The 17,684-nt window shown below is 35.0% G+C and overlaps 3 protein-coding genes and 1 long non-coding RNA gene across 5 annotated transcripts in view; 2 read left to right on the forward strand and 2 right to left on the reverse strand.

The window, feature by feature from the left end:
- The window catches only part of LOC128175125 (proline-rich protein PRCC-like), a 134,599-nt gene extending 119,340 nt beyond the window's left edge, over positions 1-15,259 (reverse strand). The window contains exons 1-7 of one of the 2 annotated variants that reach the window (XM_052840544.1): positions 14,962-15,259; positions 14,096-14,259; positions 13,463-13,522; positions 12,672-13,196; positions 12,024-12,089; positions 11,399-11,599; positions 10,947-11,039 (exon numbers count right to left, since the gene is read on the reverse strand). In XM_052840544.1, the coding sequence (XP_052696504.1) occupies positions 10,953-11,039; positions 11,399-11,599; positions 12,024-12,089; positions 12,672-13,196; positions 13,463-13,522; positions 14,096-14,259; positions 14,962-15,181 (1,323 nt within the window). In that variant the 5' untranslated portion in view covers positions 15,182-15,259 and the 3' untranslated portion in view covers positions 10,947-10,952. Of the gene's footprint in view, positions 1-10,712; positions 11,040-11,398; positions 11,600-12,023; positions 12,090-12,671; positions 13,197-13,462; positions 13,523-14,095; positions 14,260-14,961 lie in introns of those variants that run through there. The other variant, XM_052840543.1, reaches the window with a different exon arrangement.
- LOC128176818 (uncharacterized) lies at positions 554-3,405 on the forward strand. Its single transcript, XM_052843367.1, has 2 exons — positions 554-2,182; positions 3,346-3,405. Exons 1-2 carry the CDS (start codon positions 554-556, stop codon positions 3,403-3,405), a joined length of 1,689 nt encoding a protein of 562 aa, XP_052699327.1.
- On the forward strand, positions 5,206-10,406 carry LOC128175126 (protein PRRC1-A-like). Its single transcript, XM_052840545.1, has 10 exons — positions 5,206-5,340; positions 5,503-5,660; positions 6,100-6,203; positions 7,241-7,284; positions 7,515-7,591; positions 8,046-8,200; positions 8,334-8,388; positions 8,583-8,692; positions 8,894-9,051; positions 9,228-10,406. The coding sequence occupies exons 2-10, from the start codon at positions 5,555-5,557 to the stop codon at positions 9,538-9,540; spliced, it is 1,122 nt and encodes a 373-aa protein (XP_052696505.1). The 5' UTR covers positions 5,206-5,340; positions 5,503-5,554; the 3' UTR covers positions 9,541-10,406.
- Positions 15,260-16,362: 1,103 nt separating the features above from the next.
- Positions 16,363-17,684, reverse strand: part of LOC128179011 (uncharacterized) — a 6,272-nt gene continuing 4,950 nt past the window's right edge. The window contains exon 3 of the long non-coding RNA XR_008243032.1: positions 16,363-16,714. This is a non-coding gene — a long non-coding RNA (uncharacterized LOC128179011). The remainder of the gene's footprint in view (positions 16,715-17,684) is intronic.

Consider the following 17,684-nt stretch of genomic DNA (forward strand, 5'->3'; position numbering starts at 1 on the left):
AATAGGACATTTTGAACTAAATAAAAAGGAATAAAATGAAAAAATAAAGAGGTAAAAAATTATGTAGATATTGCATATAGTCAGACCATTAAATTTAAAAGTGGGAAATTACACACCTACAAACAGGTACCGGTCTCTCTCTCTCTCTCTCTCTCTCTCTCTCTCTCTCTCTCTCTCTCTCTCTCTCTCTCTCTCTCTCTCTTTCTCTCTCTCTGGGTAGGGGGTTGCGCTGTATGAATCGTAACCATTAAAATTAGTACCTTTGGCATACTTATTGTAGAGCAAAAATTCTTTGACGTTTGTTGATGTAATGTCCATTAGAAACGGTTTATCTTAATCCTTCAGCCAGCTAGCCATTAGCGCTTGCTGTGTGTTTATGTGAGACCAACAATTGTTTACATTATAAATGTTAGAATGCATGGGAAAGCATTAATCGGTGTGAAAGTTTAGTTAGAATAAATGTAGCATCCGAACCCACCACAAGTGTTATCTTTCTACTAAGCAATTTTACAATGGCGACGAGGATTTTTATTCAACTTTGAAGGAAAACACAATGGCAGAATCTGGATTACCGGTTTTTCCGAAATTTGCTGTCCATGCTGAGGGAGCAATAGGTACCCGATGGAGGAAATGGGTACAGAGACTGGAAAACTTATTCGTTGGAATGAAAATCACAGATAACAAGAGGAAACGTGCGCTACTCCTTCATTACGCTGGCGAGGAAGTATATGACATTTTCGACACTTTTGCCGATACAGGGAATGACGAGAATTATGACCAAGCCAAAGATGCGTTGAAAAATTACTTTGAACCAAAAGTAAACAAGGAATACGAGCGGTACGTTTTCCGACAAACAAAGCAATCGGAAGGTGAAATGGTGGACACATACCACACCCGATTGAGACAACTCGTTACAAAATGTGAATTTGCAGACAATGATAGTGAGATCAAGTCTCAGATCATACAGAGCTGCACATCATCAAAATTAAGAAGAAAAGCGCTTAGTGAGGAGATGACACTCAACAAGCTACTAGAAACGGCAAGAACATTAGAACTGGCGGAGAAGCAGGCATCGGGAATCGAAAATAACAATTCCAGTGTGAACAAAATACACCAAAAGGAATCAGGACAAAGAACTCATCATTGGAAACCAAGGCGAAATCCAGAGCCGAGAACAAAAGGTACATATAGACAGAGTTCTAAATGTTATAACTGTGGCGGCCATTACCCCCACAAGACAAAGTGTCCAGCATTCAAACAAATCTGTAGTAACTGTGGACGAGAAAATCATTTCGCTGCTTATTGTAAATCAAAACCCCAGTTTAAGAAAAAACATGTTAAACAAATCCAGGACTGTGATGAAGATGATGGATACGTATTCAGCGTCAGGAACAACTCTACAACAAAACAACCAAAGTTTAATATTACGCTTAATGGGCAACGCTTTCACATGTTGATTGACACAGGCTCCAGTGTTAATATTTTGGACGAGGTCACATTTTCCAAACTGCATCCAAAACCTAAACTGAGCAAATCAAGTACAAGAATTTTCGCATATGGTTGTAAAAACGACATAAAAACGTTTGGATATTTCACTGCGACCATTGAAACAAAGTCCAAAATAGCTGTTGGAAAATTCTATGTAGTCGAAGGAAATTGTGGTACACTCCTAGGATACCAAAGTGCCGTAGATCTTGGTATCATACCAGTGATCAATCGTTTGTCAACAGATGTGAATGAAATATGTGAAGAGTTTGCTGACCTGTTTCAAGGAATTGGAAAAATAAAAGATGTAAAAGTGAAAATTCACGTCGATAAAAGCATCAAACCTACTGTTCAGCCTCACCGACGGATACCTTTCCATTTACGAAAGAAAGTAGAAGCAGAGTTAAGAAGGCTTGAGGATCTTGACATCATCGAGAAAGTAGAAGGCCCTACACCTTGGGTTTCACCAATTGTCGTTGCACCCAAACCGAAAAAACCAGATGAAATTAGGATGTGCGTGGATATGCGTTTACCTAATAAGGCAATTCAAAGAACAAGACATATCACACCTACAGTTGATGACATAATTCATGATTTAAATGGAGCCAAAATCTTCTCAAAATTGGATATGAATGCAGGGTATCACCAAATTGAATTGGAAGAGCAATCAAGATACATAACGACGTTCACAACTCACGTAGGATTGCGCCGATATAAACGTCTCAACTTTGGCATTTCATCAGCTGCTGAAATTTTTCAAGAGACTGTTAGTGAATCACTCCAAGGCTTACAAGGGGTAAAGAATATGAGTGACGACATCATAGTGTATGGGGAAACACAAGAACAACATGATACGCGTTTAAGAAAAGTCATGGAACGGCTACGGGAGCGCAACATAACACTAAACCGACCAAAATGTGAGTTTAACAAACAAAAGCTATCTTTTTTTGGCTATGTATTTTCCGCAGATGGCATTTCAGCTGATCCTGCTAAAATACAAGCTATCAAGTCAGCGAAAAGTCCAACAAACACAAGTGAAGTGAAAAGTTTTCTTGGAATGACAAATTATGTATCTAGATTTATTCAAGATTACTCAACAATTACGCAACCGATAAGGATTCTCACACAGAAGAATATGGCGTGGAAGTGGGAAACGAAACAACAGTTGGCGTTTGAAAAGCTAAAGAATTCACTTACAAGTGATACTGTTATGTCATACTATGATCAGAACAAATCAACTGAAGTAGTTGTTGATGCAAGCCCAGTTGGACTTGGAGCTATCCTTTCCCAGGAAGGAAAAATTGTTGCGTATGCAAGCAGATCATTGACCCATGTAGAACAACGTTATTCACAAACAGAAAGAGAAGCTTTAGCCATCGTTTGGAGCTGCGAACATTTTCACTTGTACATATACGGATCCAGGTTTACATTGGTTACTGACCATAAACCGCTAGAAAGTATATTCAACAATCCGAAATCAAAACCGCCTGCAAGGATTGAAAGATGGCGTTTGCGTTTGCAAGCATATGATTTTCATGTCAAATATAAGAAAGGAGTTGACAACCCAGCCGACTATATGTCCAGACACCCGGATATACGAACCGATGAGAATGGATCAAAAGAAGAAAAAATAGGGGAAGAATTTGTCAACTTTGTTGCACAACATGCTGTCCCAAAAACTGTTACTTTATTGGAAGTAGCAGAATGCACAGCAAATGATGCAAATCTACAAATGGTTATTCAAAATCTGAGGACTGGAAAATGGAAAACTAAATCTGACAATATGTCAATGCAGTCGTTTTACAAACTAAGGAACGAGCTGTGTATTGGAAAACATGAAGAGATGGAAATTCTTTTAAGAGGATCAAGACTAGTGATTCCTTCATCACTACAGAGGAAAATAGTCGACATAGCACATGAAGGACATCAAGGCATTGTTAAAACGAAACAATTGCTAAGGGAAAAAATTTGGTTCCCTGGAATCGACTCAATGGTAGAAAACCTATGCAAATCTTGCATCCCATGTCTATCATCTGTTCCTGCCAACAAAATAGAACCGTTGAGGATGTCAAAGCTACCAAACAAACCGTGGTTGGAAGTAAGCGTAGATTTTTGCGGTCCTTTCCCATCCGGAGAATACTTACTAGTGGTAATTGACGACTATTCGAGATATCCGGAGATAGAAATCGTATATTCAACTTCAGCAAGATCAACAATGACGAAATTGGATAAGATTTTTTCTACACATGGAATTCCGAATATTGTCAAGACAGACAACGGACCTCCATTTCGAAGCCATGAATTTAACGAATTTTCGAAATATATGGGATTTACGCACCGTAAAATTACACCATTATGGCCAAGAGCTAATGGAGAAGTTGAACGGTTTATGCGGACCATAGGAAAAGTTGTCAAAACATCGCATGCAGAGAGCCGCAATTGGAAACAAGATATTTTCCAATTTCTGAGAAATTACCGAGCAACGCCCCATTCTACAACAAAAGTTCCACCGGCGGAAGCTTTATTTGGAAGAAATATAAAAGTTCGTCTTCCGGAAAACCCTAAAACAACGAAATTCAGAAAAACGGAAATGCGGAGACGAGATGAAAATCAGAAACAAAAGATGAAACATTATGCAGACAAGAAAAATAATGCGAAGCATTCATCTTTAAGAAAGGGAGACAGAGTTATTGTTCAACAAAAGAAACGCAATAAACTATCTACTCCGTACGAAATTGAGCCATTGGAAGTCATAGGGAAAAAGGGATCCATGATAACAGCATCAAATGAAAACAAAACCGTTACAAGAAACTCCAGTGCATTCAAAGAAATAAAACCAGCAGAAGTTATTATTGACCAGTCTGATGAATGCGATAACGGAGATGTAAACAACCCAGAAACCAACACAGAAACAACGAAGACTTCAGATGCGATACCAATGACTCCGCGCTATAATTTAAGGCAGAAAACAAATCGTCCAAAATATCTAGATGATTATGTTTCTAAGTAAAACATAACAAGTCGTGTTGAGAGGCATAATAATCCTCTGGCTTGTTCCGTGTAGTTTAGTTTTATAATCAATCTTGTATTAATTAGTTATGTATAAATGTTGTGAGTGACTGATAACATCTTATAAACAAAAGGAACATTTCTATTTACATTTAATTTGGACAATGTTAATATCAGTGATAATTTCATAAGTGACTTTCATAAACAAACAATAAATGAACACAATTAAAATTCAAAGGAAAGGAGGGATGTAATGTCCATTAGAAACGGTTTATCTTAATCCTTCAGCCAGCTAGCCATTAGCGCTTGCTGTGTGTTTATGTGAGACCAACAATTGTTTACATTATAAATGTTAGAATGCATGGGAAAGCATTAATCGGTGTGAAAGTTTAGTTAGAATAAATGTAGCATCCGAACCCACCACAAGTGTTATCTTTCTACTAAGCAATTTTACAGTTGATACCGAAATAAAACTATAAGTTGACAATGATGCAAGGTATGTGTAATTCTTGCTGCGCTCGCCAGAACGGTAGCACCGTAAAACATATTATATTGAATACCTTAAAAAAATAAAAAATTTACAATTTCACTATGGTTTACAGTTAGTCTCCTTTTTCGGTTACACAATTTCCGATAGATGAGGTAGGAAGAAACTAACGAGGTGTGCCAAATGTAAAATGTATTTATGTCGGGATCGGTGTTCCAATTATACAGCTCAGTACGTGGCTGTCGTGAAACAAAGTTGTCGAAAATAACCATTCGCATTTTCAGTGATTTTCTATTTGTTGACGTCAGAAAAATATGTTATTATGTAAACCTGTTACGGACTGATAGCTTCTTAAACGAGTAAGAATAAAAAATGATGCCTTATTTATTTCTTACTTAAAAATATGATTAGATGTAAACATTGTATAACCTGGGTGATAACTATGTTGTAAACATATGTGTAGTATTATCAGTGAAAATAGTTGATGCAAAACAAAATGAAATGTCTATTATCATTCTTAGAGGGAAGACCTTCATGTAATACTCTATCAGCAGTTAATTTTAAACTGTCAATATGATGGAAGAATCATCAGACGAATCTGCAGAGATAATATCAAATGAGGAGGCAGAGTTGGCAAAGAAAATGCAGGAAAGTGCAGAAATCAATAAACCTCCAGCAGGTAATATTTAAAAACTCTCTCTCTCTCCCTCTCTCTCTCTCTCTCTCTCTCTCTCTCTCTCTCTCTCTCTTTCCAGTTATTACTTGTTAAATATCCTATCCCTAGGACATATTGTTGTTATAGAATGTCTATTCATTCATAAAAGAATATTACATGTATTATCTTAGACGTCAAGGTTTTGTGATTACGGAACTCCAATCACAAAACCTTGACGTTGTGAAGATGTATCTTAGATGAATATTATAATCTACCAAATATTTTCTGTGATTCATAGCCATGATAACAGTATAGAAACTGACAGGGATAAAATCGCTATGATCCAGTTCATTAATTTGTTGAAACGTTCAGCATCCTAAAACTAAAGTACCGGTACAATGATTCTGACAATTTTAAATGACATGCATTATTGCTAATTCAGAGAAAATTTTGATTTTCATAGGTGCACCTGCAGGCACAAAGTTCACTCCAAGTGTGGCTGCACCATCTCCATTACCAGATTTCATGAGTAGCCCAGGGGCATCACCAGCTAAACCAACCCTACAGGTAGCTTATGAGAACATACTATATTACTTATTATACCCCTGCAAATGAGGTTTAAGGGGGGATACATGTATATTGGAATCACCTTGTCTGTCTGTAGACACATTTTTGTAACCCTTATAGACTTTTTTTTTACTACTGCATGGAATAGTAGGAAAAATTGTACATGTGTTGAACACCATCTGATTCAGAAGATGTGCACCTGCAGTTTTTATTAATGTCGGACAAGATTTAAGGATTTTGTCCCTATTTTATAAATAAATATATGTGTTATAAGTATTCTCTCAAATCACAGTGCAAAATTTTGATAAATTCTTAGGAGCTAATAAGAACTTCAAAGATAAGTGTGGCTTCATGAATGCATTTGTCCCTAGGGGGCCATAATCTGAGCCATTGTTGAGATGGAGCATGTGTTTAAGAAAAATTTATAATCTGTAAAGTGGGCAGTGGTTTGTGTGATATTTGAATACTTTCATATGAACAGTTTTAGTTAGGGTTATTTTTGCAGAGCCTTCTATATACTTTATCAGCCTAACATATTTCTGTAGACAGTTGGTAACAAACGTTATAAGTGTTTTGTTGAGCACCCAAACATTCAGCATAATATTGGAGGAAAGCAAACAAAGATGTTATGGCTGCCATGTATCCATCTACTTGCTGACTATAGAAACATAGCTGGAAATCATGTGATGTGTTTAAAGATTCCAATGGATTGTGTTGCTGTAAACCAACTTTTTGGCACAACAATTTTATTTAAGGAATAAGGAATCATTCTTTGAGTATTCTGAGGTGATAATTCAGGTCGAGGCATGGTCAAATCCAATAAAGCCCAAAGGGCTTTCTGATAACAAAAATGCCATTATGTAAGGGGTAATGAGATTGAATTTTAAGTTTTATGCCAGCTGGAAAATTTCTTAGTTATAGTTCAAGGTCAAAGCAAAATTTTCTGAAATGCTTTTCATTCTATGTCCATCATGTAAGAGGCGCCCTTTGAAATGGTCACCATCTCAATGTTGTCTAGTTATTCTTTGTTGTTGCAGAAATCAAGAGAATCCTCCCCAGCAGTATCTTCCCCACAGCAAAAGTAAGTAGTCATAGCATACAATTATCTACTTATCTCCCACAACTTTCCTTTGAAATTTATTTAACATGTATTTAAAATTATTGAATAATTTACAATACATTTAATAATTTTATGTTAATAATTTATTTATTAAACTTTTTCAGTACCGTATGTTTTATGCCCTAAAAATCACTGTCTTTGGGTTTTTCCTTTGCCTCACAAAATCACTGTCTTCGGGATTATTCTTTCAGGGAAGTTACCGTCCCATCTCCACCCCCCAGTCTTCAGACTCCCAGTCCAGTGGCCAAAACCAGCTTATCTCCTCCAGGTTAGTTAAGTAAAACTAGGGGTTATAGAATTGATAATAGCTTAAGGTTTATTAAATTTGACATGCGTTGCATTTACATTTTAAGAACAACATGCAACATTAATTTATTTCAACCAAAACACAAATTAAAATGGAGAAAAGCAAAATTATTGAAGCTGATATACTAGTACCTCATGTACTGGTACATGTATATTTGGAAATATTAAAGGCAAAACTCACATTTCTATGTAACCTTTTATATGTAACAGCTGTAGGAATTTTTTTCATATTTTGTTAAAGTGCTTTTGTTTAGATAAAAATGTTATAAAAAATGAAAATCAAGTGTCCATTTACATGTACATGAAACATACCAATACATTTATTTTCCTATGCAAAGCATGTTTTGCTACTGTACAAATAAGTTAACTGTTTGAAATTAAAAGTTTGAGTAAAGAAATGAAATGGCTGTTAACAGCTCCAATAGAAACACCTCACGAAGCAAGCTCACAGATCCCCATCCCAGCAGAGATGGTTCCGGAATCACCCAAAAGTCCAAGTGACCAGGGAGGGGGGTTGTTTTCATGGATTGGGGGAAGCAACCTTGTTCACAAAGTGGTGGAAAAAACCAAGGTATGTGTTTTAATGCATGTATATTCTTAGCTATTGTTGCCATAGTCAATAATACAATGTAAATACATGTACATCTAAAATAATGAGAGAAAGGATTTGATAAATATTAATTATAGGTTTTGATGTTTTTCAGAGCTCCATGGAGAGCATGATCACAACTCTGGACCCAGGGATGAGAGAAGTCATCAGTAAGTACATGCATGGGCACTAAAGCTTTGTATGTTTACATGAATTTAAACGATAATTTTTTTCTGCTTTAGTAAGAACAAATATTAACACGATAAATTATTCCTTATGTCTTATGTTGATTGAATATGATATGATCTGTTTAACAGAAATTTTAAAGTTTGCATTAAAGAACATACATGTCATTCATTTATAGGAACAGGGGGAGATATCTACATTGTTGTGACATCAGAAAAAGAGAATAAAGTCGGGGCCGTGAGAGAGGCATTTCAAACAGTGTTTGGCAAAGCCATTGTTAGAGGAATGGTGTGTACATACAGTTGCAATAATAATTCGTTTGTATTAAATGACATTGTGCACATCCTAATAAAACACACTAGTACATTTATACTACTGCATTTTGAAAAAAAATATCTTAATCTTCAGATATGAAATATTTTTTCCTTAATCCACAACCCAAAATGAAAATTATGAACGTTGTAGTAATGTTAATGGCATTTGTTTTAGGATAGTAAAGCAACAACTGCAGTACAGCCTGTTGGTTACACATGTGGTTTAAAAGGAGCAGAGGAGAGGATCCAGAATCTTCGTGAAAAGGGGGAGCTGCCAGATGGACAACCTGTGGTGTCAGTGGAAGGGTTCATAGTAGAGTTACTCCCAGACAGGTCAGTGGGGGAGGAGGCGACCAATAAAATTATGCATAGACAAACTAAGTAATTTTACAGAATTCATTATTTTTAAGGATTAGGACTCTTTAGGTCTTAGTCTTTAGGACTCTCTTGTTAAATAAATTGCATTTTACTTTAAAATCATTTAAAAAGAACATTATTTTTTTTTACAGGTGGTATGAAATGAGCTGCTTGATTCTACAAGACCCTACCAACAGAATAGAACTACGAACATTTTCACAACCGACCCCTATACCTGCAGAGTTCATCCTACAGGCACAGGACAAAACTCCGTCAGATTATCCACTACGGTGGGCGGGTCTGGCCGTTTCCATTGGTCAGATTGTGGAAGAGTCCATGCCTCACATTGGTCGATCAGATTGGCAGGGGGCACTGACAGGTGTTAATCGACGTGAATCTCTGACAATGGCTGCCAAAACTCTGGCTTACATGTACCAACAGAGGCTACCACCTACTGTTGTATAATGGCGAACCTTGATCTCGTTATCTTTTTGTTTGTTTTATTTCATTGTAATGTGATTATTCCCCCTCCCCCCTTATGGAGCTGGCACAAACTCAATGTTATTATCATGCACACAATAATTACAATAGAATACGCAGGTACAAAATTTCACAATCAGAATATATGCTTATTAATCTTTCACTTTTTAGATGCTTCATCTGTGAATTTTTTTAATGAAAAGTGTTTATGTTTTATAGCAGCTAGATTTATTAATATTTTCATTTCTCATTGTTTTTACCTAATAACTTATTTCCATCATCCTTCACTTTATATCGATATGTGAAACCATTCTTTTGGAATACTAGCTGCAGAATTGTAGTTCTATGGGAAATTTGGGTTGTTGATGAAACATGTAGATTTTTTAAAGTTCCATCTATATACAGAAACAGTATATTTATTGTGCACAAAAATTTGCGTTTTGGAATTATTTACCTGGTTTTGGAATATATCCAGTATAAAAATTTAATTCCAAAAAATTCCTGTAACTATAGCTCTAAGGTTTTCCTGTAGAGCTACAGTTCTGCAGCTAATGAAAATTCTTGCTATAAGAGAGCCATTAATGAAATTATTAATATATAATTTTTGTTTCTAATTAAAAAATAATTCTGCACTGGAAGGTGTTCAATTCATAAACTGTGGGGTTTGGTTACTTGTGTACCATATTTAATGTTTTAGGGTTGCATGAAAGGGAACTTTTGTTCATTGCTAGTTTTGGGCATTTATGGTTAACAGACATTGTTAAATAAATGTATTTTTATTTGTACATACAATTAGTTCACAAATGCATAATGAAGATCACTAGAAACAGTGAATAAATTATTATGAATGATATTTTGTTATTTTTTCAGGAGTACCGGTACATACATATATATAGATTATTACATGGCATTTTTTATATTTCATCCTATATTACATGTATCCCAATTGCAAGGTTGCTGTATATTAGCCTGAGAGCATCAGGCTCTAGGGCTGATTAACAGTGACTGAGGGCTAATACAGAATGCAAAACTCTCATTTAATAAAAAAAAATTGCGCCTCAAAAATTGCAGATACTTTGGACAATTTTTACAAATAAGCAAATACGATATTTTGTTTATAAATTATCATGAGGAAAAAAAGGAAACTCCTTGTGATGTAAGTTATTTAAATAATTTTTATTTTATCTTTACATAAACAAATGATATATAAAATGCATTCAAAGCACAAAGATGCTGTCTCGTGACTTATATTCTGAAAAATTCTCCTGTATTGCTGCCACGTTATGAACATGTTATAAAGTTGTTAATTCACCCCAGGATCTGTTCACCCTGAATACATGACTGTGTACAAGTCACAACACAGAGAACAGAGTGGGTATTCATTTTCATTGTTGTTTTCAGAACCCATACTTGGCTTGAGTCTGTTTTCTTGACATTCTGTTGTTTGACCATTCATTCTTTAGTTCAATCTCTCGTTCCTTTGCCTGAATAAAAAAAAAATTCAGAAATGAATAAACATTAGATGGCATTTTTTAACATTTTAATCACAGTCATGCAATTAACCTAACTGAATATGCACGCAGATTTGATGTTTATACATGCAACAAGATCTTTTATAAACACCTAATTAATAATTGCCAAATAAAAAACAGTGAAAACAATAACCAAAACTGAAATCTCATTAACATTCTGCCAACAGAGTGTGCTACATTATACCTGTATAAACTCTAAATCATGAGTTGAGGAAACATGCAGATCATTATTCTTAAGACCAAGCATTTCCATTTATTTCAAGTTGAAAAGAATGCGTGATTTTCCTATGAAACCTGAAAAAAGTCCCCACCTGATGAGCTAGGTAAGTGATTTGATGTTTTCTCTTCTGTTGAGAGGATGGTCCATCTCCCTTCTTGTGAGTCATTCTCTCAGGCTGTTCCTCTGTCATTGATTTGTGTACATCCACGGTACAAATGAAGTCATCGGCATTCACATCAACAATATTGATAGATTCCTTTCCCCTATGCTTTTTGCCTTGCATCCTGAGGAACTGGAAACAAAAAGATGCGAGAAAATGAGCATCTACACAATCATGACTGTGTACTTCAATTACGAAATAACTATGTTTTATCAAATTCTGATTTGCTTTTCAAAGAACCAATAGGCCAAATTTTTAGTTACACATGCATATCCATAAAACCTTCCAAGGAAAGGGGTCCAAGGAATTGGTTGCTTGCCTGGGAAGTCAGATGACTATCTTCGTTAACTTAATGCTTGAATTTTCCAGGGGTCCCCCACCCACCCAATATCTGTACATTACCTTTTTTATTTACTTTAACTAAATTTTGTCTCAAATCAAAGGCACATTCATAATAAAAGATGAATTGAAATACATTTACTCAAATTTTCCCCAACAAATAAATGCTCGAACAACAAAAAATCAGTTATTATCACTATTGTTAGCGTCCTCTCACCTCGTCACTCTGTAACAGTTGCTGGAACTCGTCCTCATCTGTAGGTACAGTCGGAGCACTCTGTCTCTGTAAGAATCAAAGTCGAAGAGGTTAGTCAGTCTTACAAAACAGCTCCATATACCGATATGTTAAGTAATTTCTTACTCAAAATCAAAATGCCAAAGCGCGTTTTGAGATGAAAATTGCTTTTGTAACAGTTTTATTATTTTGTTGTTTTGTATTCAATATAAGTGGGGCTTTCACTTGTAACACATCATTGACATAACATATAGTTTTATGGCCTGTGATGCATCACATATAATGCACATTAATGGGAAAGTTTTAGTGACTTACATGTAGCTACTGTTACAGTCTAAAGAATAGGAATGAAATTTACCAAGCTCTTTCATTCCTTAGGTTGAACTTCCTTTCAAAGACAATTATGATATTTCCAGAAAATTTTGAAATCAGTTTTTATAAGATTGTTTTCTTTTTTGTGCAAATCATTACATGTATTTAATTCCATATATGAGTATATTCAAATACCCCCAAAACTGAAAAGAAATCTTTGATTATTAAATAAATCACTGCAAATTTACATCTCAAACACTTAAAGAGTGCAGTCAGGTTATACAATGGAGAGAATGGCAGAGTTACACAAGTACTGACCTCAGTCTCATCCGATCCTTGTTCAATCTCTGCTGCTGCCATAGAAGTTTCCATGGGAATAGGTCCCGCAATGTGAGGCTGATAGACTCCTTGTGTAGAGGAATAAGAGGCCCGGAACTGTAACACTCCACTCTGTAGGTCAACACTTCTCCCCAGAACAGATCCCCCCGCCAAGTCCTGAGACACATTCACTGATGGCCTCACAACCCCTGAAACCAAATGTTCACTTGCCACCATGGGGGGAGGAAGTGACAGTTTCTTTGATGAAAGCCCAGACACTGTATGGGTATCATTATCTCCAAAAGAAAAGAAATTTGAGGGTTGATCCTCCCCATCACTATCACTGTCTTCTTGGCCAGGCTTTGCTGGGCCCACAACTTCTTTTTTGGAGGGCTGGGTGGAGGGTTTGGGGGCTGGGGCTGCTGGCTGCTTCTTTGTCAGTGTGTGAGGAATTAAAGCCCTGTTTGTTTCTTTAATGCTGGCATGCTGAGGAGGGGGCAGTAAGGCAAACAGGCCACTTTTCCCCTGAAACAAGTATAACCTTGCTGTGACATATATAACTGCATTTCAAAAATCATAAAAATAATGGTAACATTTTTCCCATTAAACAATACTACTTTTGTGAATTGGATAGTGAAATTTACTCAGTGATAATAGCAATTCATCTTCATAATTAACTCTGGTAGGTCCTGTTGTGTTGTATGTACATGTACTATTACATAAAAATTACACACACTAAAGAAAATAATTAAATGTATGGGTACTTCATTCTTAAATATTCTGATGCTTACCTGTTTACTATTACTTGTTTTTGCACGTTTAATCGATGGTCCATCTTCCTCATCTGAATCCTACAAAATGAAAAACAAGAAAACAGATTTGAATTTTTCCCTCTTAAAAAACAATAAAAACATTTTCAAAATTTGATGTCTACTGATTGAAATACATATTTTAAAAATTGTTTTAAATTATTTCATGTTTCATAAAATTCATACTCATTTTGGAGTACATAACTTTTTATTACTGATTTTTCAATATATATTCAATATTTAAAGCACCACAATAACTGCTTAATTCATTATTGGCAGATCTACCGCATTCACATATCAAACAGGGTATTATTCTAACTCAGAATAATTATTCAGTATAGTTCAAATAGTAAGAGTGATAAATTGAACAGTGAACACATATTGTTTGGCTTGCATGTTCTCAATACTAAGCATGTTTAAACTAATATGACTTACTACACTGTATGTCTATACATATCATATAATATATAAGAAATTAATTGAAGAGCTTCAACATCATCTGACAATTCCATTGCATTGATAAAGAAAATGTCTTTCAAAGGTTTTTCTTTGCACTAAAGTAATAAACAGGTGTAGATCAGATCTACCACTGCACTGACTGATAGAGTGACATACTGGATTTAGTGCTGGGATAGTTATCCTGACTGGTTGCTTGGGCTTCTTCGGGGGAGGTTTAGGGGCATCAGCCAGCTCAGCTGCTTTAGGTTTGACCTCCTCCTCTAGCACATCTGTTTCTGGAATCCCTTTTCCAATGTCTGTGTGCTTTGGTTCAGGTAAGGCTAAAATGTACATGTTGAAAAGAAAAATATAAATCAATATACATGTATATAATTAATATTTTATGAGAAATGCTTAGCTAACTGCTTTAAGATTAAAAGTTCATTACTGTTGAACTTCGATATCTCGAACACTGATATCCTGAAGCATCGTCGGATACCCACGGGTGATCGCGTCTTTTATTTATTCGATAAGTAAAAGACGCGATCACCCATGGGTATCCGACGATGATCCTGAAGTGGATTTGTCGAAATGTTTATAAGTCCCAATCACTTATTTTTTAAGAATTTTACCATTATTATCTCATATACTCGGATATCTAGAAGTTTTTAAACAGTCACATCTACTTTGAGATAACGAAGTTTGACTGTAGTTTGAATCAAAATATAAACAGCGCCAATAATATTTGACATCCACTTGCACATCAAGTATAAAATTTATTAAAATATACTGAAAACGGCAGACATAGTCATTTTGGACAACACCAGCTGGTGCTGCTGTTATGTATGCGCCCCTTAGCCCCCAAAATTTATGAAATTTATCATTCTAACGCATAGCTCATGGGTCAGTCAATAAAGTAAGTTTTTTGGCTTTATTGATAAAAATTCGAACTCCTGTGGATTAATTGTCTATTTCAAGCAATTATTTTGCATTCAACTGCTTTTTCTACCATCAGTTAATAGAAAATCTGTCTTCATATTTACCCCTTAATTTGTTATTGAGAGCATTGTCTTCCAAATTATTCCCACTTCTGGCTTCATTGTCCGAATCTGAGTCAGATATTGTTCCATTTTCTATATTTTGAGTGCCCTTTGAAGGTACAATTTGTGGTTTTGCGGAACTTGGTTCATCTTGAATATCTTTTGTTTCCTCTGCATCACTGTCTTCACTGTCATCACTGGCACAATAAGCAACAAGAGACATTTTATAACAAAATCGAGTAAAATTTACGTTTCAAAATCGAAATTGAAAACGAAAATACGCAACATCAATGATTATCAGAACGTCGATCCCGATCTGATTTTTTTTTTGGGGGGGGGGGGGGGGAGGTCTAAACGCAAATAAAGAGCTTTTCATTCAATATACACGACTACCAACTGTCAACTGCTTACTGCATACTGCCAAAAATATCATACTGTATAAGCACTGGCATCGAATATATAGTTATTTGAATGAAGCATGCACCGTGGCTGGAAAAGATAAGAAAAAATGATTCATAAAGGTACTACAAAGCTGCAGTAACTGGTTCATAAGACCAAAATTATTAAATAACTTCACAACAATTAAATACGTCGGAAATATAAAACAAATAAGATCGAGTTTTATTCACCCAAAATAATAATTGTAAGGTCTCAGAAAATGAGCATAAAGAAGATATGCCGCACGGCAATCCATGCAACAGCGTTTTAAGCAGTACCCTCTAAAAACGAAAACAGAGTGAAACGTACAAATTTACGTTTAATTAGATTAATTAATGTCATTTTTTAATGGTGTTTTAAATACGTCATGCCCAGACAAGGTGGAGATGTCAAAACATTTAGTGTGCATTTTCCCTTACGTCTGCAATGGAAATCAATTTCCTGTAAAACACAGCCTTTTTAGGGAGCATGGGCACAAATCTTAAACGTTATCACACGTTTTGAATATATTTAATATTGTAAGATTAAGGATCCTCGACACCCGTGACTTCTACTTTTATGACAGTATGTTACAACATGGCGATTTGAACGCATTGTGAAACAGTTTATATCGCAAAAATTTGTTGTCAATCTCCGTGGCGCAATGGTGGTACCTTCAATCTACCGTTCTGCAGGCCCCGAGTTCACATTCCCCATGGGTTTTTTTCCTGAATAGTACATATACAGTACAATTTTTTTAAAAAATTGATTTCCCCCCTAAAAATTGAATTTTTCTCTGTCATTTTCATGTTTACATTGCCAAAATTTGAGTGTCAGTCGTTGTGTTATAAGCGAGATATGAGCTCCTAATTCTTTGTTATGTTAACAAAGTTCAGGTCTTGTTCTTGTTTTCATTTTGATTTTAAAGTAAACATTCCAGTTTTAGACATAATGTGATAAACGATGGTAACCAGTTATTTACATGTATGCTTAAGGTGGATCTCTACACCAAATAAGTGTAGGAGATTTTTGTTGCATGCATTTGTTACCAAAACTAGGCACAGTATTCAACAATAATATACCTCAAAATACAATACACTATTTTCTAGAGAATTTTTAAAATATCAGTCTGGTTCCAGATAACCCCATATTTATCAAATTTTTAAACATTTCTGTTTTAAAATTCTTATGAAAGTGAAATGTTATTAAGTTTAGAAATGAAAAACAAAAAAATCATGAATGAAGTTTGTATGATTTTTATTGGAATCCACATAAATATGAAACTAAAATATAAAAAAATTCTTTTAAGGCAAACTGCTGGACAAAATCCAACAAAAACCTGAAAATATAAACAATATTCGTTGGTTAATGGGATGAAGAAAAGAAATTGAATGAAATTGAAAAATTAAAGGAAATACTTAATTGTTGCAAAAATCTTGATATAAAAGATCCTGTTTAAGAGTTGTCTTTCTTTATTTTACATGGTCTCAATTTTTTAATTAATAAAAATCACGAAGAAAAATTAACAAGAGGCCCATGGGGCCACATCGCTCACCTGAGCAACAATAGGCGTTCAAAAGATATTGTGCCATATGGTCCCTCGGTAGAATAACAAAAATAAATATTGTCAAGTATTCGAATTTTACACTTATTTTTGCATACACGTAATCTTTGACATTGTACCTTCATGAAATACTATTTTTACCAGAATAAGAAAATCCTTCGCAAGATATAAAACTAAACATTTGGTAGGGGTATACTGGTAAGTTGTTAACTTCCTATTCCCTATATTTTTGTTCTAACCCCCCCCCCCCCCCCACACACACACACACTTTGTAAAGCGATCAAAATATATGAGAGCATATAGGTACATTTTTTTCATCAACTACATACTAGTTATTGTATTTTTAAAAAAATATAATAGTTATCGTATTTAATTTTTAAAATCCTACATGTATAGATGTGAAGAAGAAAATTGTACCTCAATGTGCTCAATTCCTCAAATTAAAAACATTCATAAATTTAATTTGTCTTCTCCATTGTAATTAAATGACTGTTATTTACCTTGCGTACAAACCAGGATAATTTTCCGCTGTGATATTTTCTTAGGAATAGCGATAATTACTTTATCCCCGCAACAGAAATGTGTCAGAACTATGGAAACTGTTTTAAATATGTCGTTTTTATTTACTCGTGTCTGAAAAATTATCAAAATTGATGTAGATTTCATATTATTTATTGTATAAAGAGGGGGCCCCAGAGAGTAGGTATACACATTCATTCACATATACATTCTTTTATTTTGTTTG

Source organism: Crassostrea angulata, chromosome 3 (assembly GCF_025612915.1).
Source record: "Crassostrea angulata isolate pt1a10 chromosome 3, ASM2561291v2, whole genome shotgun sequence".
Taxonomy (NCBI): Eukaryota; Metazoa; Mollusca; class Bivalvia; order Ostreida; family Ostreidae; genus Magallana; species Magallana angulata.

Bases quoted from the DNA above. Each gene is read 5' to 3' on its own strand.
- LOC128176818 (XM_052843367.1), top strand. From the start codon at position 554: ATGGCAGAATCTGGATTACCGGTTTTTCCGAAATTTGCTGTCCATGCT. The intron at 2,183-3,345 runs GTAGGATTGCGC...AATTCTTTTAAG, and splicing joins TAACGACGTTCACAACTCAC to AGGATCAAGACTAGTGATTC.
- LOC128175126 (XM_052840545.1), top strand. From the start codon at position 5,555: ATGATGGAAGAATCATCAGACGAATCTGCAGAGATAATATCAAATGAG. The intron at 5,661-6,099 runs GTAATATTTAAA...TGATTTTCATAG, and splicing joins AATCAATAAACCTCCAGCAG to GTGCACCTGCAGGCACAAAG. The intron at 9,052-9,227 runs GTCAGTGGGGGA...TTTTTTTTACAG, and splicing joins GTAGAGTTACTCCCAGACAG to GTGGTATGAAATGAGCTGCT.